Source organism: Lithobates pipiens, unplaced genomic scaffold, assembly GCF_037356315.1.
Source record: "Lithobates pipiens isolate NorthernLeopardFrog02 unplaced genomic scaffold, aLitPip1_a1.2 Scaffold_1, whole genome shotgun sequence".
Lineage (NCBI taxonomy): Eukaryota > Metazoa > Chordata > Amphibia > Anura > Ranidae > Lithobates > Lithobates pipiens.
The window spans coordinates 147699364-147725005 of NW_027507685.1; the positions used below are offsets into that span (position 1 = coordinate 147699364).

At 43.8% G+C, this 25642-nt stretch overlaps 1 protein-coding gene across 15 annotated transcripts in view; it reads left to right on the forward strand.

Moving 5' to 3' along the window:
* The window catches only part of FNBP1 (formin binding protein 1), a 337048-nt gene that overhangs the window by 246460 nt on the left and 64946 nt on the right, over positions 1 to 25642 (forward strand). For all 15 annotated transcript variants that reach the window (XM_077478333.1, XM_077478293.1, XM_077478325.1 and 12 more), the window contains exons 7-8: positions 630 to 758; positions 5405 to 5551. In XM_077478333.1, coding sequence (XP_077334459.1) covers positions 630 to 758; positions 5405 to 5551 — 276 coding nt within the window. The remainder of the gene's footprint in view (positions 1 to 629; positions 759 to 5404; positions 5552 to 25642) is intronic.

Consider the following 25642-nt stretch of genomic DNA (forward strand, 5'->3'; position numbering starts at 1 on the left):
ATAATAATATTGGCTGGCTGATATATATGATTGTTTTTTAAATGATTTTAATTTACGTGTTTTCCATATGTTGAAATGAAGTGGAATTTTTTTTACTCAATAGTATTATCACTTCTGTGCATCTGTCATATCATTGGAGGTATATTTAAAGTCCCATACCCAGAGTACTTTTGTCTGTATACAGTGGCAGGAATTATGCCCCTTCATTGGTGTCAGTACACAGGGATTATATCCCATTGATGGTGTCATTGGTAGGAATTATGCCCCATTGTTAAAGTTAGTGGAAGGAATAGTGCCCCAAGGGCTGAAAAAAGGCAAGCAAAAGTCATATCTGGCCCCTGGGCCTCTCACTTTCCTCCCGCTGGCAAAAAAAAATAAAAAGAAAACAGGACCCTCTTGCTCAAGAAAAGTGATTCTCCAACTCTATCTTCACCTTGGCTCTGGATTATGATTCTGTTCAGGGTCAATTGTATCTAAAAGTGTCCTTTAATAAGACACAAAAGTAAATGTTTGGTCCCTTCCATTTAACTACAGTACAAAAGGTCAAAAGACAAAGATGATATATTATGCTAATAGAATGACCGTTGAATCTGTCTCATCCACTTTTTCTTTCTATTTTTTTCATGCAGGCACGACAGCAAGCTCAGATTCGTCATCAGATGTCAGACGACAGTAAAGGGGATTATTCATCAGTGTTACAGAAGTTTAACCGCGAGCAGAATGAGCACTATCACACACACATGCCATCCATCTTCCAGGTGTGGTATAGGCTCATAACTTTATGACAGCCTGTTACGCTGACATATTTCATATCAATCTATACAGTAGGGAAAATAATTATTTGATCCCCTGCAGATTTTGTAAGTTTGCCCACTTACAAATAAATTAAGGGTCTATCATTTTTATCATAATTGTATTTTAAATTATAGAGACAGAATATCAACCAAAAATCCAGAAAAAAACACATGCTACAAATGTTATAAATTAAGTGGCAGTTCAGTGAGTAAAATAAGTATTTGATCCCCTACCAACCATCAATAATTCTGGCTCTCACAGATTGGCTACAGTTTGTGCTCATGTGGTACACAGATTAGTCCTGTCGATTAAAGAAGGTGCTCCTAACGACAACTCGTTATGTGTATAAAAGACACCTGTCCAAGGAATCTCTTTCTTCCATTTAAACGTCACCATCACGGCCAAGACTAAAGAGCTGTCAAAGGATGTCAGAGACAAGATTGTAGACCTGCACAAGGCTGGAATGGGCAACAAGGCCATCAGCAGGAAGAAGCCCGGTGAGGAGGAGACAACTGTTGGAGCGATTATTCGCAAATGGAAGGAATACAAAATAACCATCAATCACCCTTGGTCTGGAGCTCCATCCAAGATTTCGCCACATGAGGTAAGGATGATCATGAGAAAAGTGAGGGATCAGCCCAGAACTACACAAGAGGAGATTGTGAATGATCTCAAGGCAGTTGGGACCACAGTCACCAAACAAACCATTGGTAACACAATATGCCGAAATGGATTGAAATCCTTCAGTGCTCGCAAGGTCCCCCTCCTCAAGAAGGCACATGTACAGGCCCATCTGAAGTTTGGCATTGAACATCTAAATGATTCAGAGAAAGATTAGGAGAAAGTGCTGTGGTTATATGAGACCAAAATTGAGCTCTTTGGCAATAACTCATCTAGCTGTGTTTGGAGGAAGAAAAAAATGCTGACCATGACCCTAAAAACGCTACGGTCAAGCACGGAGGTAGAAATATTTTGAGTTGCCAAGCGATACAGCCTAAGAAACCTTAAGGATTTAGGGAAGATCTGTAAAGAGACTGGCCTTTGAGTGGACTCCTGATATGTGTGCAAACCTGGTCACTAACTACAAGAAACATCTTACCTCTGTGCTTGTCAACAAGGGTTTCTCCAGTTAGTACTAAGTCATGTTTTGCTTGGGGATCAAATACTTATTTTACTTACAAATGTTATCAATTGAGTTTCAGTTCAGTATCATGTGTACATGTGAATGTGAGAGATGACATCAAGGGAGCTAGGGAGGAGGTGGAATCTGTATGGGTAGAGCTCCAAAGGGATGAAGCTAAGGGGAAAATAATACTGGGAGTATGCTATAGGCCCCCTAACCTGAGGGAGGAGTGGGAGTCGGGTCTCCTATCACAATTTGGACTAGCAGCAAGGATGGGAAGTGTTATGATGGGGGATTTTAATTATCCAGACATAGACTGGGCGAAGGGAACCATGCATTCGTCTAAGGCTCGCCAGTTCCTAAATGTCTTGCAGGACAATTTCATGGGTCAGATGTTAGACACACCAACTAGAAACAAGGCGTTACTAGATCTACTGATTACCAACAAAACAGACCTGATCACAGATGTGGAAATACTGGTCAATTTAGGAAACAGCAATTAAAAAGGTCAATTGGCTTCAGTATAAATCACACACATAGGAAACACAAGGGGAACACAAAGACACTGAATTTCAAAAGAGCCAACTTCCCTAAACTATGAACCTTGTTAGAAGATATAAATTGGGATAAAATCTTAGAAACAAAGAACATGGAGGAGAGATGGGTTTGTGTTAAGAGCATATTATATAAGGGCATTAGCCAGTGCATACCATTGGGAAATACATTTAAAAGATTGAACAAAAGTCCTGTATGGCTCCTGTATGTAAAAATGCATTTAAAAGCAAAGGAGAAGGCCTTCAAAAAATACAAGGCTGGGGGGGTCATCATCAGCATTCGGACTTTACAAAGAATGCAACAAGATCTGTAAGGGTGCAGATAGGGTGGTTAAGATAGATCATGAAAGACACATAGCGGAGGAGAGCAAAAAAAATCCCAATCAATTTTTTAAGTATATAAACAGTAAAAAAGTGAGGGCAGACAATATTGGCCCCATAAAGAATGAGGAAGGACATCGGATTACAAAGGATGGGGAGATGGCGAAGGTATTGAATTTATTCTTCTCAGTCTTCACAAATGAATCGGGGGGCTTCAGTAACCAAAACTGCAGTGTTTGTCCTCATGACACATCACAGGAAGCACCCTCATGGCTAACAGGACAGAATTAGAAATAGACTTGGGAAACTTAACATGAATAAATCACTGGGAGCAGATGGCTTGCACCCGAGGGTACTTAGGGAACCCAGTCAAGTAATTGCCAGACCATTGTTCCTAATTTTTACTGACAGTCTACTGACTGGAATGGTATCAGCTGATTGGAGAAAAGCCAATGTAGCACCAATATTTAAAAAAAGGACAAAATACACCCCTGGGAATTACAGACCAGTTAGCCTAACATCAATAGTAAGCTAGCTCTTGGAGGGGATGATAAGGGACTATATACAACATTTTAGTAATGAAAACTGTATCATTAGCAGTAATCAGCATGGATTCATAAAGAATCGTTCTTGCCAAACCAATCTATTAACCTTCTATGAGGAGGTGAGCTGTCGTCTAGATAAAGAAAGGCCCGTAGACGTGGTGTATCTGGATTTTGAAAAAGTATTTGACACAGTTCCCCATAAGCGTTTACTGTACAAAGTAAGGTCCATTGGCATGGACCATAGGGTGAGTACATAGATTGAAAACTGGCTACAAGGGCAAGTTCAGAGGGTGATGATAAATGGGGAATACTCGGAACAGTCAGCGGTGGGAAGTAGGGTCCACCAGGGTTCTGTGCTGGTAGCAATCCTGTTTAACCACTTCAGTCCCGGAAGGATTTGCCCCCTTCCTGATCAGGCCATTTTTTGTGATATGGCACTGCGTCGCTTTAACTGACAATTGCGCGGTCGTGCGATATTGTACCCAAACAAAATTTATGTTACTTTTTCCCCACAAATAGAGCTTTCTTTTGGTGGTATTTGATCACCTCTGCGGTTTTTATTTTTTGCGCTATAAACAAAAAAAGAGCCACGATTTTGAAAGAAAAACACAATATTTTGTATATAATAAATATCCCCCAAAAAAATAAATCAATAACATTTCTTAAGCAGTTTAGGACGATATATATATTCTTCTACATATTTTTGGTTAAAAAAAATCACAATAAGCGGATATTGATTGGTTTACGCAAAAGATATAGCGTTTACAAAAATGGGGATAGATTTATGGCATTTTTATTATTATTATAATTTTTTTTTTACTAGTAATGGCAGCGATCTGCAATTTTTATCAGGATTGCGACGGACACATCGGACACTTTGGACACTTTTTTGGGACCAGTGACATTTATAGAGCGATCAGCGCTAAAAATAGCTACTGATTACTGTATAAATGTCACTGGCAGGAAAGGGGTTAACACTAGGGGCAATCAAGGGGTGTGTTCCCTATTGTGTGTTTCTAACTGTGGGGGGAATGTGGCTGACTAGAGAGATCCTTGTTCCTACTTAGCAGGAACACATAATCTGTCCTCCTCCCTGACAGAACTGGGATTTATGTATTTACACACACACATCCCAGTTCTTGCTCTGTCACGAGCAATCGCGGGTGCCCGACAGCCATCCGCCCAGGGCCGGTGCTACCACTAGGCAAACCTGGCGGCCACCTAGTGCACACCACTGCCTAGGGTGCCCGGCCGCTGATTTCCCTACTCTTCGTCTTCATGCTATGTACGTTTTCTGTGCTGTATTATAAATACCTCTATAATAAATGTTATAACCTCTAGTGGACGCTGCCGGGATAAAGCGTGCGCATCTAAGGGGATGCAGGGGATGCCTGTTATTTAGGCAGCCGCTCTGTAGTGTAATTATAGAGGCCCAGCACTGGCATGGAAGCAAACATCCCCTGCGCGCCTCTATGATCTACTGCAGCCGCATGCTTCCTCTAGCGCCAGCTTCTGTCACACTGATGATCGAGCAAAGGGGGTGGATTCAGGGGTGGAGTCGGGGGGCAGTGAAATGAGTTTTCGTCTGTGGTGTCAAAAATCCTTGCACCAGCCCTGATCGCGCCCGCTTGGCATGTGATGTGCATCGGTTCCAGGGAAACCTGCTGCTACAGCGTCTTGAAGACCTCTGGTATCCTGCTGTCAAATGGCTACAGCTAGTCAAGGTTCTAGCACCTGTCAGGTTGATGATAGATGGGTTTTAATGTTTTGAGGGGGCAAGGATAATCCCAGCTCAGATAGTTAAGGCCCTTTATATAGACTGGTCCATGGATCCAGGGTCCTGACAAAGTACAAAGGAAATGATCTGGAGACAAGCACAGGTACATACTGGTATCACCAGGCAATTTATGATTACATTTACAAGGACAGAAGCACACAAGATAAATAAAGGTTTAACACTTGATTTATATAGTGTGTGTTTGGGAAAACATTTTTATTTCTCTTTACCTGACCCTGGTCTGATTTGCAATTAGTACACTATTCTCACAGTCTGCAATATTCTTTAGAAACTGCAAGATATGGAGGAAAAGAGGATAGCACGGCTTGGGGAATCACTGAAAATGTATGCCGAAATAGACCGCCAAGTCATCCCAATCATCGGCAAATGTCTTGATGGGATCACAAAATCTGCAGAGTCCATCAACGAGAAGCAGGTAGGAACTTGAGTTGTTTGGATTTGTATTCCATGTCCTCCACCATTCCCTTCCCTTTTCTCCCTTCCTTCCTTTCATTTATTATTTTCCTTTCCTTACTTCCTACCTTCCCTTTGTCTCTTCTTTTCATTCTTTCCTGCCTTCCTTCCCACCTTTCATTTCTTCATTTGTTTCTACCCTCCATTTTTTTTCCTCATTCATCTCTACCTTCAATATTCCTATCCCTTCTTTTTCATTTATTTTTCCTGCTTTTCAATCTTCTCTTCATCTCATCTTCCTTCACTTCTTTCATCTGTTCTTTTGTTTTGTTTTCTTCCCTTCTTTCTTTCCTTAAAGTGGTATTAAACCCAAAAACAAAAATGTAACATATTGCAGCTTACTAGTCCTTAATTTGGTGGCTGCATTTGTTTTCCTGGTGATCCAGCCAATTACACACTTCCTGTGTTAGGGTGGCTAATCTATCTATGGAGGAGCAATGGAGTCACCCTTGGACAGCAGCACTATCTGGAGACAGTATTGTTAGATGGACTAGTAGATATAGTCCATAAAGCCTACGAGAAAGGGGTGTCCCAAAATGGAACCATGGGCCAGTCTCCTGGCCATTTTTTTTTTTTTTGTCGGAAGCAGAAAGCTGCAAAAAGGCAAAAACAAAATCTTCTATGGGAAATGTTATATCTTTCATTAAATAGATAAACCACAATTCAAGACTTGTTATAGAACTAGTAACTTTAATTTAAAAAATAAATGATTGGAATGTAAAGAAGTGTTATGGCCTCCTGGTTTACACACCCGGAAAAATGTTTAGCCTTGGCTGCATCTTATCACTGAACATGTTGAACTCTTACCTCAGTAACCCCATATTTCACCATCCTATCTCCATTATTGTCTACAATCAGGAAGATGGTAGTTTGACAACATCTACGACCTGTGTGTTTTCAGATGACATTTATCTGGAGTGGAAAGGGAGGGTTGTTTTCCATCACTAGTTTCCTGAGCTTATTGTTAGGTTATGTGGAGAGATATTGAACTCTCTTAGTGACAGAAGGATGCCATAAACTTTTTAGTATTTACTGTCTGTTCTCTATATATCTGTATATAAGAATGTTTTTCCTAGAGAAGAGTCCCTTTGAAAATATATAACCTTTCAAAGACAACATACCTTCTAGAATCACCCTACCCTAATAGTAACTCATAGTCATGCCCATTCTACCATTGTGCAAATAACATAAAGATCAGGCAAACTTATATATTTTTGTTCAACCAGATCACATGGTAACTGAATAAAATAATTAAATTAAGTTAAAGATGAACTGCAAGCAAATAGCTAGATATACATGTAGTTATATACAGCCAGCCTGGTAAAAAAAATTTCCAGCTGAAATTTAAGTATAAGTTCACTTTTTTTTTTTCTGTAGCCTGTAAAGCATTGCACCAGCAATCAGCAGATCGCTGGTGCCATGCAGATCTCCAGCAGGTTTGCAAGTGTATTTGCTTGCCCATATATCCCACACAGGTAAGCAGATACAATCTGACAGGAAGCATGAATGAACTACCATAACGCTCCACAGAGCCATGGTAGTTCATTGAAAACTACAAGCCGACGGCCACAAAGGCTGCCAGACCTTGTCGTTTTCCATGCCCAGAGCCCTGTCAATCAGGGAGTTGTCCAGGTGGGCAGAGCCAAGTCTGATCTATTGGAAGTTCTACTCCGCACAACCTTCTGAGATATGTAACAGGTCCCAGAAGGCTGTGGGACCATTTACAAAGTAGCCAGCCCTCTGTGAAGCCACAAGGAATCACAGCTGGCTGCCAACAGTAAACATGCTGCCATTGGGGACCTGAAAACCAGTGAAGAACTGGTTTAAGTGAGGACAGCACTGGACCCTTGGACAGATGAGTGTCCTGATAATAAGTCAGAGGCTACAGTATAAATACAGTCATGTTTATTACTTATTCAGTTTCTATCTGCTCAGCTGTTGAGAGAGACACAGTGAGACCTTCTAGTAGCTTTATTAGCAACAACAATAAGCATGCAGTGTGCTTACTACACTATGACGTCAATACCAAACTATTTTAAAGGCAAATCCTGCATTAATAACTTAAAATATTCCCTTACTGAATATTTACTATAGTTTTTCTTCAAAGATATAAGCAATTGGTCAACGAAAAAAAAATCTGCACGTAGGAGTGCTGGTAGTAAATGCACCGAAGTCAAAGGGTGCTTCATTTTACCTAATTCATGCCAAGTGGACTTTGGCTTTTATAAGGGGGTACATGGTTTAAAGGGCTTATTTGCCCAAATGTTTTACCATACATTTATAGGTCTTAGTCAACCTGGAACCTTGTGTGTCCTTGTTACTCCAACTATCAGATCCGGTAGTGTTCCTCTGACATTTGTGTGTTCCATCTCCTATTGATACATTATTCATAATATAAAATAGTAAATTTAACAAAGAGAGTGGGAACCCCTCACAATGGGAACAGTGGGTGTGTAGACCCCGGGAACACAGCACAGATATCTCACCAACAGAATGTCAAGGAGGTAGAAGAAACAGTCAGATGGTTAACCTCCTGAAACATACCTCAACAATTGTAGTGGACTGATCCTTTCATAAAGTTTGAGCCTGTGTTTTAGGCTTTTCCTAGTTTCATCTATCATGAAGTGTTTATTTTCCTCCTGTGTGCATCCCTTGGCAGCCTACCAAGCCATGGCATCGATCAAAGACCTGTAGGTACCTGTTTGGTTGCCAGGTCCCAGACTTCCTTCCTGAGCTCATTTTTGATAATCTCTGTGGCCTGCGTTATCTGTTGTTGAGAATGGGGAAATCCTGCCGACTGGGGAGGACCGGACAAGGAGGAAATCATGCTTATTGATCCAAATACAGACATTTTTTGTTGTAACAGCATTTCTGCCTTCCTGTTATTGAGAGCAATGATAATACTGTCATGCTTTTTATTTTTATTTTTACTTTTTTTCCTTCCCTGAAACAATAGACAGTTTGGACATTTTGCGCGACTCTCTACCTTGATATATTCTGCTGTGAATTATAGCCTCACTTGGGATGAGGAAAGTTACATTTTTATTGCCATTACACTGTTTTAATTCTCAGAAGAGGTTATACTGACATCAGTGGTTGTCGGTGCTTTGTCATTTCAATGTATAATTGGTAGTGTTCTGGACTGGTGCTTCAGGTGCAGGATAAGTGAAGCATGTTTGTGTAAAATTCTTCTTCATTGACTCTGCTCTAATATACTCGTGTAAACATGCATAGAGACACGTAAATGCATGAAAATTCTGCACTCAAATGTAAAATGTTTTATTTTGTTCTTTTTTACGGCTCTGTACTTATCCTCGTATTACTGATCATTAAACAGCTGTGTGAATTGTTCCATAGACAATACATCCTGAACAGATTAGTAAAAAAAAAAAAAAAGTTATATTTTTTCCCCATGTGAAAGAGGCCTAAATGTATCAACTATGGAAAATTATTACACCTCCTAGTATGTACACTAGCCGGCCACTTTATTAGATACACCTTGCTAGTACCTGGCTAAACCCTCTTTTACCTTCAGACTGCCTTCATTCTTCATGACATAGATTCAACAAGGTGTTGGAAACATTCCTCAGAAATTTTGGTCCATATTGACATTATAGCCTCACACAATTGTTGCAGATTTGTCGGCTGCACATCTATGATGCGAATCCCCTGTTCTACCACATTCCAAAGGTGCTCTATTTTGTATGACATCTTGTAACTGTGGAGGCCATTGGAGTACAGTGACCTCATTGTCCTGTTCAAGAAACCAGTGATGAGATCATTTGAGCTTTGTGATATGGTGTATTATCCTGCTGGACAGAGCCATCAGAAGATGGGTACACTGTAGTCATAAAGGGATAGACATGGTCAGCAACAATATTCAGGTAGGCAGTGGCATTTAAACGATGCTCAATTGGTACGAAGGGGCCCAAAGTGTGCCAAGAAAAGATCCCCCACACAATTACACCACCACCACCAGCCTTAACCATTGATACAAGGCAGGATGGATCCATGCTTTCATGTTGTTTACACCAAATTCTGACCCTACCATCTGAATGTTGCATCTAAAATCGAGACTCATCAAACCAGGCAATGTTTGTCCAATTTTCTTTTGTCCAATTTTGGAGAGCTTGTTCGAATTGTAGCCTCAGTTTCCTGTTCTTAGCTGACAGGAGTGGCACCCGGTGTGGTCTTCTGCTGTTGTAGTCCATTTGCTTCAAGGTTTGATGTGTTGTGCATTCAGAGATGGTATTCTGCATACCTTGGTTGTAACAAGTGGTTATTTGAGTTACTGGGGGTTATTTACTAAATGCAAATCCACTTTGCACTGCATGTGCATTTGAAAGTAAAGTCGCTGTAGATCCGAGGGGGATATGCAAGGAAAATAAAAAACAGCATTTTAGCTTGCACAGGATTGTATGATAAAATCAGCAGAGGTTCCACTAATTTCAGATCCACCCTTTAGATTTAGAGCGACTGCACTTCCAAGTGCACTTTCAGTTCACTTTCAAGTGCACTTGTGCACTTAAAGTGCAAAGTGGATTTGCCTTTTGTAAATAACCCCCACTGTTGCCTTTCTATCATCTCGAACCAGTATACCCATTCTACACTGACCACTTACATCAACAATGCATTTTCATCCGCACAACTTATGCTCACTGAATATTTTCTCGTTTTTGGACCATTTTCTGTAAATCCTACAGATGGTCGTGAAAATCCCAGCAGATTAGCAGTTTTTAAAATACTCAGACCAGCCAGTCTGACACCAACAATCATGCCATGTTCAAAGTCACTTAAATCCCCTTTCTGCCCCATTCTGATGCTTGATTTGAACTTCAGCATGTCACCTTCACCCCATCTAGATGCCTAAATGCATTGAGTTGTTGCCATGTGATTGGCTTATTAGCAATTTGTGTTACATAGTTACATAGTAGGTGAGGTTGAAAAAAAGACACAAGTCTATCAAGTCCAAACTATGTGTGTGATTATATGTCAGTATTACACCCTGTATGTTGTGGTCATTCAGGTGCTTATATAATAGTTTCTTGAAACTATCAATGCCCCCTGCTGAGACCACGGCCTGTGGAAGAGAATTCCACATCCTTGCCGCTCTTACAGTAAAGAACCCTCTACATAGTTTAAGGTTAAACATCTTTTCTTCTAATTTTAATGAGTGTCCACGAGTCTTGTTAAACTCCCTTCTGCTAAAAAGTTTTATCCCTATTGAGGGGTCACAAAGCAATTGAACAGGTGTACCTAATAGGGTGGCTAGTGAGTATATATATAACATCCTTATAGATTAGGATGCTAGGGAAATTTTGTTTTTGCCTCCTGTAGCCAAGGGAGTACTGATTGTTTGTTCTGGTCTGTTCAGGGATTCACAGGCTGGGAGTTTGGTTGCTTCCCCCTACCTTGCTTCCAGAACACAGTGAGGGAGATTCAACTGATCAGTCTAAATATTCATCATGGACTGGCCGATCCCTGGTGAGGAGTGTCCAAAAAAGTGTCTGGGAAAGTGATAGTGTGAAACCCTGGAGAGATTGTTCTCTCTCCCCATGTTCCCCATGGTTCCAAGCCTTAGAGGGGAGGTTGCTGACCCACTGAGGTAGCCTGTGTATTGTGTAGCTGTTCTTGAGACCTCAGCTGTTTCAGGGCTAAGGGCCTGGAGTTATCTTCCAGAGAAGCTGGCTGTCGGACTTTACTATAGGGATTGGGTTTGGAGAATGATTGTTTCCCACCTTGTCTAACGGAAACTGGAATGTGGCAGCTGTCATGGGGAATTGTGAGTAATGCCTCCGGAGTTGATTCCTGTTTACTGTGTACTTTTGGGATATACAGTATTTGCCAGAGAAAGCTTTCACTGAGATGGCTCTCACAGGATCTCAGAGTTCTGGCCATTCCCTTGTCCTCAGCAGAATCCTGAAGTGTAGCCTAGAGAAGAGTGTCCTCTTGTTACTGCGCAGTAGTTTGAACTATCCCATGCCCTAACCCCTCCCCTGTTTATATTCTTTAAGCAATACATTTCAAAAAGACATCTCCTAGACCAGGGGTCTCAAACTGGCGGCCCTCCAGCTGTTGCGAAACTACAATTCCCATCATGCTTCTGCCTATGGGAGTCATGTTTGTAACTGCCAGCCTTGCAATGCCTCATGGGACTTGTAGTTTAGCAACAGCTGGAGGGCCGCCTGTTTGAGACCCCTCCCCTAGACTGAGTTATTGGAGCAAGAGTGCATGGACTGGAGCTTGTGGTGGGCAACCACTGTACTATTGGGCAAGAACTATCTATTACCAGCAGCCCCTACAGGTGGTAGTGCTACATATACATGTAGGAAAATTGTATTTATAATAATTTACATTAATAGGGATAAGGTTACTGTTGGGACGGAGGTTTTAGGGTAAAGGTTAAATGTGCAGAACTAGGCTTGCTGAAGAATCTTCGGCATCCAACCTCCATGGGGTGTTGGAAGACTAATTCCCCCACACCCTTCCCTGTGGTTCTCTCTGCTAACCGCTACATAACTTCCAGTCACAGTGGTTATGTACTGGTTGGCAGAAGGAACCATAGAGCACAGAAGGAAGCCAGGCACCCAACTCCCCTGGAACGTTTTACGATGCTGAAGATTGTTCTGCAAGTTTAGCCCTTCAAGGGAGTGAAGATCAGTGCCATGGGAGGTAGGATAGGTAGGTATTAATTCTTTTAGATTTTAAGATCCAACAACACATTACCTTCCAATGTCACATCTAACTGGTGTTTGAGCCCTCTTGTTCCTTTTTTGGGGCCCTCTGTGTTTTTTTTAAGTATATAAATTGAACAAGGCCCCAGCTGTTCTTCAGTTAATAAAAGGCACTTGTAGTTTTGGAGCTCAGTGCATCAGGAAATTATTAGGACCCCTATCTCTGGGGTTAAATGTTAAAGCCCAATTGAAACTTTGGTTTAAATTGGCTAAATAAATTGGGATTTTTACTTTTCCCAGATTTCAGCTTAAAAAAAACAAAATTAGTGTGGGCCGGAGTAGACTTAATGTGGCCACTTACAGAGTACCGTAATTCCACTCATATAGGCCCAGTGCTGTGTTTGAGTTTAAGGCCCCATTCACCTGGACAAAGAGGCCCATACAGCATGAATAAAGCAGTTATTACCCATCTGGAGCTTCTTGTAGGCAGCTTATATTTGTGAATGTGGATGCAGCCCACATTTGACAGGTGCACAGCCTTGAATGCAGACAATGGCAAAGGCCAATTTGGGGTGGACTGGCCTTTTAAATCCATCTTTTTTTAATGTTTGAAAATATGGGGAGGTATGTATACATAGGCATGCACTGTATGAGATAGTTCATTCCTCATTGTTACATATCTGTAAGGGGAACATTTCATTATATGCTGCCTATGTGTCTTATCACAATCCATTTGTAGCCACACCAGATGTCACTCATATGTGTCCCTTTCTAATATTAGCCCATAATTATGGGGAGGACTTGGAAGATGCATAGAGCTTTTCATCCTCTGTCTTTCACATGGAAAAGATTTAGATTAGGACCAATGTTCCAGCTCTTATTGGCTTTTCTCTTGACTGGATGATCTGTGAGATTTTCACACGGGCACAACATGAAAGTGTTTGAAAGAACCGTCTGTGTCGCTTGTATTAACTAATTACATTTCTGAGCTCATGCAGAGAATTATCTCATATATAGGATGCACTAGAATTGTAGAAGGATAGGTTGACAATTATCTGTTTACTTTGGAACAGATACATTAAGTTAGTTCAACCTAAATTAGCTTTGTTTTAAGCTTGAGCATCAAACCACTGAACTCTTTTTTTTTTATTTCTTGCCCCTGAGGGAGTCCCGTGTGGATTTTTTCTCTTAACCTATATCAGTACACATAGATCAGCTGTACTCATGATAGGTTGGAAATATAAGAGTTGAGTTGGTTTTAGTATCAGGTGGCCTATGTTGTTGCATATGTAGGTCTCGTATCTAAAAGGAGAGAAGAGTAGAGTAAAAAGAGAGGTCAGTGAGGGAGTTTATGGAGGATGAGGGAGGGTAAGAAGAGATTTCTAGTTTAGAGGGAGCAGTAAGGTGGGGTTTGGGGGGGGGTTAGTTGATTGTTTGGCAGTAGGTGCTTTTGGATGCTCCAAGACAGACCATTGTAGGTTCAATAGGCAGTGGTCCCACATTTTACCAAATTTGGACTTAGTAATTTTGGAACGTGCTGTTATTTTTCATTGTTTATGGTCCAAACAGGGATGCATTGCATTATCCGGGCCTTAGCTATGACCTATTTAGCAGCCATGAGAATATGAGTCATAAGGGCAAACTGAGTCTGGAGATCCCCTTGGGTTTGCGATTGAGTAGAGCTTTTGATGGGTTCATTGTAAGGCTTGTTGGAAAGGGTGCATGGAAGCTGGTAACCCGGATGCCAAAAGCATTAGGCCACTATGTAATTCCACCAGGTATGCAGAGCTCCTCCACTTTTTTAATCAAGGGATGTTGAGCAGAAGGTGATCGACAGGACCACCCACTGAAGGAGATCTATCCAAAATCCCTACAGTGTATGGCCAGGTACACGGTGTGTGCCAAGCTTGAGAGTAACACAATCAGTATCCCTTTGTGCTGGGAATATGTAAATGGATACAGACATTATTAGGCCGCGTACACACGCGGGGACTGTTCGCCCAACTTTGTCCGTCAAACAGTTTCGGCAAACAGTCCGCTCAAACTTAGCATGGACGGACATGGCCACACACGACGGACGAACAGTTTGCTGAAACCGTGCGCGATGACGTGAACGGCACGTACGACGGGACGAAAAATACGACGTCCTATACACTGCATTATAACTTTCGGCGTGTAAATTCCGAAAAACCTTGTTCGTCAAACTGTCCGCTGAAACTGTCCGCTGAAAGCCCACACACGAGCGGACTGTCCGCCCAAACACTTTAGCGGACAAAGTTGGGCGAACAGTCCGCCCGTGTGTACGCGGCCTTAGGGGTTCCCACCTGTCCTGTTAGAAAAAGCTTTATTGAGCATGTTCAAGACCGACTTCGGGCATAGGGCAAAAAATAAATTGTGACCGAGTAGAATGCAGGATATATTTTGTGACAAGTGTCAGTTTATTTTCTTGACCCTTGTTGGATCTACGGGTGGCCAGATTAAACAGTCTTGCATCGGCTTACCTATGAATATGTATAAATAAAGTGCAGCGCTTTCAATAAAAGTAAACATAAACATGTATTCAGATAAAAGGAAAGTCTTCCAAACAAGTCATTGAGAAGTATCCCCAAATATATAGTCAGAGATAACTTAAAGTGGTAATTAACCAACTTCTTTCAAATCCTCCCATCCCCTCTGTACCATAATAAGTGACCCTATGCCTGGATTGTACCTATATAAGCTCGGCTCCCAGCACTCAGCTGACTTTTCAGCTATCTTCTCTCTAAGCTTACAGTTCCAGTGGGCGGGGCTTAGCCCTCCTGCTGATGTCAGCCCGGGAGGAGGGGGAGAGAGGAGAGAGCTGACTGTGCTGGAAGCCACTGTCGTATAGGTACAGATCGGCAGATTTTTTACATTACACAGGGATACTACTTATTATAGTACAGACAAGATGGAAGGATTTAGCTGCAGATATGAGAGCAGCAGCAGCAGCAGCGGGGGGCGGGCACTGGTACAAGCAGACATGGAGGGGGGAATAGGACAGAGGAGACACGAGAGCAGGGCAGCGTATCACAGAGCCCTGATACATCAGAGTCAGCGTACAGGGGGAAGGGTATAGCCAGGCAGGATCAGCCAGGTATTTCAGATGTCACAGGGGGCCAAATTACACAGCACAAGCACTGTGCTGTATAACATGCTTTAAGGGAACAGGATCTGTTTGTTTTTTTTTTGTTTTTTTTGGGGGGTTAACAAATACTTTAACCACTTGCCGACCGCCGCACGACGATATACGTCGGCAGAATGGCACGGGCAGGCATATGGGCGTATATATAAGTCCCTGCCTGCCCGCGGGTGGGGGGCCCGATCGGGCCCCCCCCCGGTGCCTGCGGCGGTCGGCATTTCTTCGAGAGCGATCCGGGATGAGGGGGCGGCCATTCATTCATGGCCACCCCCTCGCGATCGCTCTCGACGAATGGAAATCCCCCGTGACATCACTTCCTCTCCTGTAATGTAAACACAGGAGAGGAAGTGATGTATTCTCTCCTCCGTGTCGGTATTTTCCGTTCCGACACGGAGGAGAGCGGATCGGTGAGTTGCACCAACACTCTACACACACAGTAGAACATGCCAGGCACACTCACACCCCCCCTTTACCCCCCGATCACCCCCCCAATTACCCCTGCCCCCCAGTCACAGTGACACCAATGTCATTTTTTTTTTTTTTTTTTTGCATTGGTGTCATTTGTGACTGTAATAACTGTTAGGGCAGTTAGAGTTAGCCCCCTTTAGTTCTGATGTACCCCCCTAACCCCCCCAATAAAGGTTTAACCCCGTGATCACCCCCCGTCGCCAGTGTCACTAAGGCTGGGTTCACATTGCAGCGGTTTATGAGAACGAATGTGATTCGCACCGCACTGCAGTGCAAATCACATCCGATCTCTGTGCGATTCGAGTTCAGCCATTCGCCGCACCCGCCACACCCGCCGCACCCGCCGCAAATTCGCACGGGACCCTTTTTTTGGCCCGCAGCAGAATCGGATCGCATGGGTGTTCACACCATGCGATCCGAGTTTGCAGATCGCACTGCGATATGCGAACTGATCTGGGGGTGTCAGTAACATTTCACTGACACTCCCAGCAGTTCGCATAGGGCAGTGTGAACTGCCGCCGGGAGGCATGCGATGCGGGAACCCGCCGCGGATTCGCTGCGTTTCCGCATCGCTCCAGTGTGAACCCAGCCTAATAAGCGATCATTTTTCTGATCGCCGTATTAGTGTCACAGGTGACGCTAGTTAGGCAGGTAGGTATTTAGGTTCGCCGCAGCTTTTTATAGCGCCAGGGACCCCCATATACTACCGCATAAAGCCCCCTGATTGCCCCCTAGTTAACCCTTTCACCAGTGATCACCATATAACTGTTACAGGTGACGCTGGTTGGTTAGTTATTTTTTTATAGTTTCAGGGCACCCGCCATTTATTACCTAATAAAGGTTTAACCCCCTGATCACCCGGCGGGTGTCATTTGTGACTAATAACTGTTAGGGCAGTTAGGGTTAGCCCCCTTTAGTTCTAAGGTACCCCCCTAACCCCCCCAATAAAGGTTTAACCCCGTGATCACCCCCCGTCGCCAGTGTCACTAAGGCTGGGTTCACATTGCAGCGGTTTGAGAACGGATGTGATTCGCACCGCACTGCAGTGCAAATCACATCCGATCTCTGTGCGATTCGAGTTCAGCCATTCGCCGCACCCGCCACACCCGCCGCACCCGCCGCAAATTCGCACGGGACCCTTTTTTTGGCCCGCAGCAGAATCGGATCGCATGGGTGTTCACACCATGCGATCCGAGTTTGCAGATCGCACTGCGATATGCGAACTGATCTGGGGGTGTCAGTAACATTTCACTGACACTCCCAGCAGTTCGCATAGGGCAGTGTGAACTGCCGCCGGGAGGCATGCGATGCGGGAACCCGCCGCGCATTCGTGGCGTTCCCGCATCGCTCCAGTGTGAACCCAGCCTAATAAGCGATCGTTTTTCTGATCGCTGTATTAGTGTCACAGGTGACGCTAGTTAGGCAGGTAGGTATTTAGGTTCGCCGCAGCTTTTTATAGCGCCAGGGACCCCCATATACTACCGCATAAAGCCCCCTGATTGCCCCCTAGTTAACCCTTTCACCAGTGATCACCATATAACTGTTACAGGTGACGCTGGTTGGTTAGTTATTTTTTTTATAGTTTCAGGGCACCCGCCATTTATTACCTAGTCTCACTAGTGTACCCCTAAATTTAGGGGTGTCTACTTTCCAAAATGGGGTCATTTGGGGGGGGTTTGTGCCATCTTGGCATTTTATGGCCTTCAAAACTGTAACGCCCTTAGAAAGCCTGAAGGCGGTGCTTGGTTTTCGGGGCCCCGTACGCGGCTAGGCTCCCAAAAAGTCCCACATATGTGGTATCCCCGTACTCAGGAGAAGCAGCAGAATTTATTTTGGGGTGTCATTTCACATATGCCCATGGCATGCGTGAGCAATATATCATTTAGTGACAACTTTGTGAAAAAAAAAAAAAAAAAAAAAAAGTTTGTAATTTTCCCGCAACTTGTGGCAAAATATAAAATATTCCATGGACTCAACATGCCTCTCAGCAAATAGCTTGGGGTGTCTACTTTCTAAAATGGGGTCATTTGTGGGGGTTTTGTGCCATCTTGGCATTTTATGGCCTTCAAAACTGTAATAGGTAGTGAGGAGTGAAGTCAAATATTTACGCCCTTAGAAAGCCTGAAGGCGGTGCTTGGTTTTCGGGGCCCCGTACGCGGCTAGGCTCCCAAAAAGTCCCACATATGTGGTATCCCCGTACTCAGGAGAAGCAGCAGAATTTATTTTGGGGTGTCATTTCACATATGCCCATGGCATGTGTGAGCAATATATCATTTAGTGACAACTTTGTGAAAAAAAAAAAAAAAAAAAAAAAGTTTGTAATTTTCCCGCAACTTGTGGCAAAATATAAAATATTCCATGAACTCAACATGCCTCTCAGCAAATAGCTTGGGGTGTCTACTTTCTAAAATGGGGTCATTTGTGGGGGTTTTGTGCCATCTTGGCATTTTATGGCCTTCAAAACTGTAATAGGTAGTGAGAAGTGAACTCAAAAATTTACGCCCTTAGAAAGCCTGAAGGCGGTGCTTGGTTTTCGGGGCCCCGTACGCGGCTAGGCTCCCAAAAAGTCCCACATATGTGGTATCCCCGTACTCAGGAGAAGCAGCAGAATTTATTTTGGGGTGTCATTTCACATACGCCCATAGCATGTGTGAGCAATATATCATTTAGTGACAACTTTGTGTAAAAAAAAAAAAAAATTTTTTTTTTGTCATTATTCAATCGCTTGAGGCAAAAAAATAAAATATTCAATGGGCTCAACATGCCTCTTATCAATTTCCTTAGGGGGTCTACTTTCCAAAATGGGGTCATTTGGGGGGGTTTTGTACTGCCCTGCCATTTTAGCACCTCAAGAAATGAGATAGGCAGTCGTAAACTAAAAGCTGCGTAAATTCCAGAAAACGTACCTTAGTTTGTAGATGTGACAACTTTTGCGCAAACCAATAAATATACAATTATTGACTTTTTTTTTACCAAAGACATGTGGCTGAATACATTTTGGCCTAAATGTATGACTAAAATTGAGTTTATTGGATTTTTCTAATAACAAAAAGTAGAAAATATCATTTTTTTTCAAAATTTGCGGTCTTTTTACGTTTATATCGCAAAAAATAAAAATCGCAGAGGCAATCAAATACCATCAAAAGAAAGCTCTATTTGTGGGAAGAAAAGGACGCAAATTTTGTTTGGGTACAACATTGCATGACCGCGCAATTACCAGTTAAAGCAGCGCAGTGCCAAAGTGTAAAAAGACCTCTGGTCATTTACCAGCAAAATGGTCCGGTCTGAAAGTGGTTAAATAGGCTTAGGGATCATGAAGTGGTATCAAGAGAACTCCTGCCAGCTTCAATAAGCACACATAGCCTCTTGCCACCTGATGTTGACCACCAAATAATTAAGCGGTCAAAAATGCTTATACAGCATATCCATACAACCGATCACCATGATTGCCATGCTCTTGTACTTGTTAAATGTTGCGGGCACACTTCCAGTTTAAAGAATCACTCTAACAGAACAAAGGATCAATTCCTAAAAACCTAAATCAAAAAGAGAAAAGAGCTGCCTCATGTTGTAGTAAAATTATCACTCGCATTTGTTAAAAACTCTATACACATATTATCAAAGTAAATTCAGCATATCACAAAGTTTCAAACCAACAGGATGGCCGTGGTAGATGTTACACGTTAAGTCATCAATTGACATTGTCAGGGGTCTCTGATCATGTAGGTCCAAAAAAATTAAAAAGGACACAATCTTTTCCCATTTTCCTTTCTGACACCTGGATTGATTTAGAAACATTTGAAAGTACACGGATATTAGTTCACTGGAGGTTCCAGTGAGGTCTGCCTGAAAAACTGACAGGTGGGCCCATTGCTTGTGTGAAAGGGGCCTCAGCTGGAGCTTCAAATGTTTGAAACCATTTCTCAACCATGTCTTTGTCTGCTTATACAAACTGTATGATCATGTTGGTGGCCACATAAACAGTACTTATTTCAGATGCTTTACAAATGAAGCCCCATAAATCTATGAATATCAGATATATGCAGATTACTTTTTATGCAAACAGCATACGGTAGTTGCCAGAATAAATGTGCATTTCTCATTGGGCAGGTAAGAGTTATTCTGAGATTTCTATAGAAGGAAAGCTTCTTTTCTTTTACAAATCAGTTTGAATTACAGATTAAAATTTACGTGTGCAGTCCGTTAACTGAAATGAATGGCTCATTGAAGCACTATGAAATGTTAGTCTTTAACATGACCTCCTTGTGGGCTGAAACCCTTAATAAGCAGTCTTTGTGGATGTTTGTGTTCCTCACCACTGCTACACACTGAAAGGATAATGATAGGCCAGAGGTTTATAATCCGACCGCGGTATGAAAATTGGGAGTGTATACAATGTGAGCGTGAAGCACAGTCAGGCCTAGAGCTAGATCTAAATCTTTGTATTGCATCCTTCTGTACTCCAGCAGTTCATTGTCCTGGACACCAAGCATGCTTCTCTTTGGTTTTCATTAGAATACAGTGCAATCATTTGCATCACACTCCTGAAATAGGTTTGTGATTTTCCCTCTGGTCATACTTGCTGCTTTTCATAAAAAAATACAGACAAAAGCTACATTGATTTACTAATATGGCTGCCATTCAGCCAAGACACGTCAGGTGCTCACAGCAGATTTTACAGGCTTTGTGCTACTATTGTATGTTGGGGCAAAATAAAACAAAACATGTTCGGTACCTCTCTCTTATTTTATGTGCACACATTCCCATGTTTTATCCTTTAAAAAAAAAATAATGTACAGAAAAATACCGGAATCTACCAGAAATCCAGTGTGCTCCTAACTTCATGTTTGGACTGACAACACAGTGCCTCTACTGCACTGAAATCCCAAATAGTGCCCTGCCCGGTTGACTACAGAACTCCATCTGTCCCCACCTCTCTTCTCTTGGTTTGGGAGGGGTACATTTGGGTAATATCTGGATATACATTTACATGCATCTAAAATCTGATTGATATAACTTAGATTATTGCAGGAGTGAAGATGGCCTGAAGCACAAGGCATGCTCAAAATGTTGTAAGTGATAGTGGAGTAACAGCATAGATGGGTGTAAATCCATTTGGAGAGCAGCGTAATATTGCTGCAATTTGTGGACAGCAGAGGCAGACACTTTATCTAGGAGAAGAACCTATTAAATGTAATTAATTCTATGCTCTCAGAACAGGTGAAGTGGTGGGCTATATTGTAGGCCAGGCTTTTTCAACCTTTTTACCCCAGAGGGACTTTTGAAACAATTTTCCAATGCCAGGGAAAGCCTGCTAAAATCAATTCACCAGGGGTCAATGACAATAATGCCCCTTACAGTGGTGGTCAGTGGGAAGAATGCCCCCTTTACAGTTGTTTTGAAAAATGTAAATTGAAGTGCCACAACAATGCTAAAACTTCCAGATATTACTTAATTCCACCAAAGGTGTACAACCAATGCATTTTTGGGGGTCTAGAAACATCCCCTTAATCAGGGCTTGGGATTGAAAACAATATACATGGGCTAGAAGTAAATTGGACCTTTATTAGTATTCCTTATAGCGTGATTACAAGCACAGGTCTTGCCAACAGCTGGTTTGGCAGCCAAACACCTTGACTACTCTCTAGTCCCCTTGGCCTTTATTGAGATAAATAAAGTAATATCTAGACCTTTTAGCAGTGGTGTGGAGCTTCAATTTACATTTTTGGCATAATATGCAAACCAAATAGACAGAAGTTTGAGGGGTGTAGGTCTCGTCTGCCCGGGAACCACCTACAACAACATCAGTACTTTAAGATAAGATAGTAATACCAATAAGATAATCTTACAGTTGTGCTATTTTATCACTTTTTTTAAAGCAGAACTTCACCCGGAAATATTGTTAAATCCTTACTCATCTTCTCGACCTTATCAGGGACATGGAGATGTGTAGCAAATCTCTAGAATCGGGCAGAGACCCGTGGCACGTCTGAGCGCCAATTCTGCACCTGCATGAACACACCAAATCAGGTTCTGGCAGCTATCCATATGGAGTTGTGGTTTGTAAGGATGTCAGGATCAAGTCTGTTTGGCTTGGCCACATAAACATGTAAAAAGCACTAAACTCTAGTAAATAAAATTAATCTTCGTTCATGGTTAAAAGCTTCTGAAGGTACAAAATAAAAAACAAATGTCATGGTTATGCAGTGATCTTCCTGTGTTTGCTTACCTTCCCTCATGTCTTCAGACTAAGAAGCCAGCTCCTTCCACCTGGTGGTTTTTATAACCTCTCCTCTAAGCATGGCTCCACCCCAGGCCCTATCAGGGAGCCTATATAAACCTGTGCACTGCAGGGCTCAGTGCTGATCAACCATTGTGTATTCCTTTGTGTATTAGCTTCCTGTTTCCTATCGTGTGCTCTGCTACTGATTTCCGTTACCGACCTTGGCGTGTTCTGACCATCCCTGCTTGCCTGTGACCCTGACCTATTGGCGTGTACCCGACTATTCTGTTCTGCTTGTGGCCCCGACCTTGGCTTTGTCCCTCACCATCCCTATCCTCCTGTTGCCTACTGTGGGTGTGAGCTGGGGGACCCTGGGGGTCGCGACCTGGAGCCAGTTGCAGCCAAGACCATCTTCACCACTCGAAGCTCTGGTGAACACCAGCTGGCTCTTAGACTCCGCGCCCCAGGGAATCTCACGCTCTATCCCCAGTGGGATCTGTCCCCGTCTGCAGCAGTCAGCCGTAGGGTCCACAACCTCGCGGTGCACTCCGCATCCCTACGGTGTGCACCTGTCACCTCGCCTCAAGGTTGATCAGCCATGGACCCAGCTGACGTGCTTCCTGCAGATGATCCATTGCAGAGCTTAGTTCGGCAACTTGGGACCCAAGAATCGCATCAGACGCAGGTGATGCAATTCCTTCAGGATTTGGCATCCCGTTTTGAACAGGTTCAGGCCTCATTAGGACCCCCAGTTCAACAACCTCAACCACTATCTGCGACTGCACCTATCGCACCAGTCGCATCCACGCATTCATTAGTACTGCCAGCTCCGTCCCGTTTCTCTGGGGACTCCAAGGCCTGCAGGGGCTTCCTCAGCCAATGCACAATTCATTTTGAACTTCAGCCCCAAAACTTCCTGTCCGATCGGGCAAAAGTCGCATATATCATATCCCTCCTGTCCGGCGAGGCGTTGGCTTGGGCCGCCCCTCTGTGGGAACTGAATGATCCAGTGGTTTCTAGCCTGTCTGATTTCCTGAAACTTTTTCGGAATATCTTCGAGGAACCAGGTCGTGTCTCCTCAGCGGCTAAGCGCTCTTTTAAGTCTCCGTCAAGAGGCCGCTTCTGTGGGACAGTATGCTCTTCAGTTCCGTATCCTCTCAGCTGAATTGAGCTGGAATAATGAGGCCCTAGTTGCAACCTTTTTACATGGCCTCTCTGATAGAGTGAAGGATGAATTAGCAGGAAGATCCCTTCCTGCTGATCTGGACAGTGTCATCACCTTGTGTAACCAGATCGATATTCGCTTTCAGGAGAGGGCCCTGGAAAAAAGACGCCAGCACTCCCCGTTCTTTAGGCATCCTGAGTCCCCAGTCCCTTCTCCTCGATTCGAGGAGCACCCCCTGCCTACCGAGGAACCTATGCAGTTGGGCTGGACTAAGTTATCTCCTGAAGAACGCGCTAGGCGCAGAACTCTGGGCCTATGCCTCTATTGTGGGGCTAAAGGTCATTTCCGTGACACTTGTTCTCTTCGTCCGGAAAAACGCTCAGGGCTAATACATCTGGAAGGTGGAGTATTAGACCCTGAAATATCACCTTCACCGTCTCGTCTTCTCCTTTCTGTGTTGCTTCATGTCGGTGCTTCCTCTCGTTCGGTCTCAGCACATCTTGATTCTGGAGCCGCTGCCAATTTCATGGATTGGGAAACTGCGTCCTCCATGAGACTTACCCTTTTGCCCCTTACAACACCATTGGTGGTCTTAGCGATTGATGGCACGGTTCTCCCAGGGGGTCCTATCCGCTTCCAGACTATTCCTGTTAAGATGTCAGTAGGGACACTCCACCAGGAGTGGATATCCTTCCTTGTCTTACCTAAGGCTTCATCTCCTATCATATTAGGTCTTCCTTGGTTTCGGCTCCATTCTCCACACGTTGACTGGTCTGCTGGACGGATCCTGGCTTGGGGTTCCTCCTGTTCCTCTTCCTGTCTACTCAAGGGTACCCCAAAGGAGAGACTTCCCGTTACCACCACCCCAGTATCTTCTGCTTTTCCTGCTGTATATGGCGATCTCTGGGACGCGTCCTGCAATAGTCGGACTGGTGCACTCTCTGGGTCATGTGATACTCTGGATGAGGAGCCCACCTATGAACCTGAGTCGATCATTCGCTCCAGTTCGCATAACCATTTACCTCTGCCTGTCCCTAATCTCCCTTGGACGCACAGCCAGGCTAACTTGTCTGCAAGTTCCAGAGTCGCTATGCCTTGTGATGCGATTGAGATGGTCGCTACATCTGACAATACTAATCAGTCGGCCTCCACACCACTTATGCCAGTCCAGCCCATGCCCTATGAGCTTCCTGCTTCTTGTTCAGGACCTTCTGTGACCCAGTCTCACCCTACTACTACTATGTCCGTTCAAACCCATTTAAGAGGCTCAATCCATCCTTTGGATAGAATACCTCATTCGGCCAAGAGGGGTTTTCAATCTTTTTCTCAGGGTTCTGTTTGTGTTTCTGCTATCCAGCTTAAATCTTGCGACATGTCACCCTCTAACCAACCTGACCTCAGGGATCCACTGACCTCTGCCCAGTTTGGTGGTCCTGTGATGGATGCCCAACTCAACTTTAAGGGTGAGGGGCTCCCTGCTCAGACTCCTGATCTTCTCATGCCCTTACCCATTCCTAAAAAGCCTTTAGTCCTCAAGTCCTCTCGTCCTCTCCCTACCTCTGCTTTGGTTTCTGAGGATAATCTAAAATACGAGGTTAGTCAAGTTTTGGATTCCCGGCTCCGTAAAGGCATTCTTCAATACCTCGTACTTTGGAAAGGGTTGGGTCCTGAGGAGAGGTCTTGGATCACTGCATCTGAGGTCTTTGCTCCCTGTCTGTTAAGGAGGTTCCATCTGGAGTTTCCCTTTAAGCCTGGACCCAGGCAGGGAAGGGGGAGGCCTCGTAAGAGGGAGGGTACTGTCATGGTTATGCAGTGATCTTCCTGTGTTTGCTTACCTTCCCTCATGTCTTCAGACTAAGAAGCCAGCTACTTCCACCTGGTGGTTTTTATAACCTCTCCTCTAAGCATGGCTCCACCCCAGGCCCTATCAGGGAGCCTATATAAACCTGTGCACTGCAGGGCTCAGTGCTGATCAACCATTGTGTATTCCTTTGTGTATTAGCTTCCTGTTTCCTGTCGTGTGCTCTGCTACTGATTTCCGTTACCGACCTTGGCGTGTTCTGACCATCCCTGCTTGCCTGTGACCCTGACCTATTGGCGTGTACCCGACTATTCTGTTCTGCTTGTGGCCCCGACCTTGGCTTTGTCCCTCACCATCCCTATCCTCCTGTTGCCTACTGTGGGTGTGAGCTGGGGGACCCTGGGGGTCGCGACCTGGAGCCAGTTGCAGCCAAGACCATCTTCACCACTCGAAGCTCTGGTGAACACCAGCTGGCTCTTAGACTCCGCGCCCCAGGGAATCTCACGCTCTATCCCCAGTGGGATCTGTCCCCGTCTGCAGCAGTCAGCCGTAGGGTCCACAA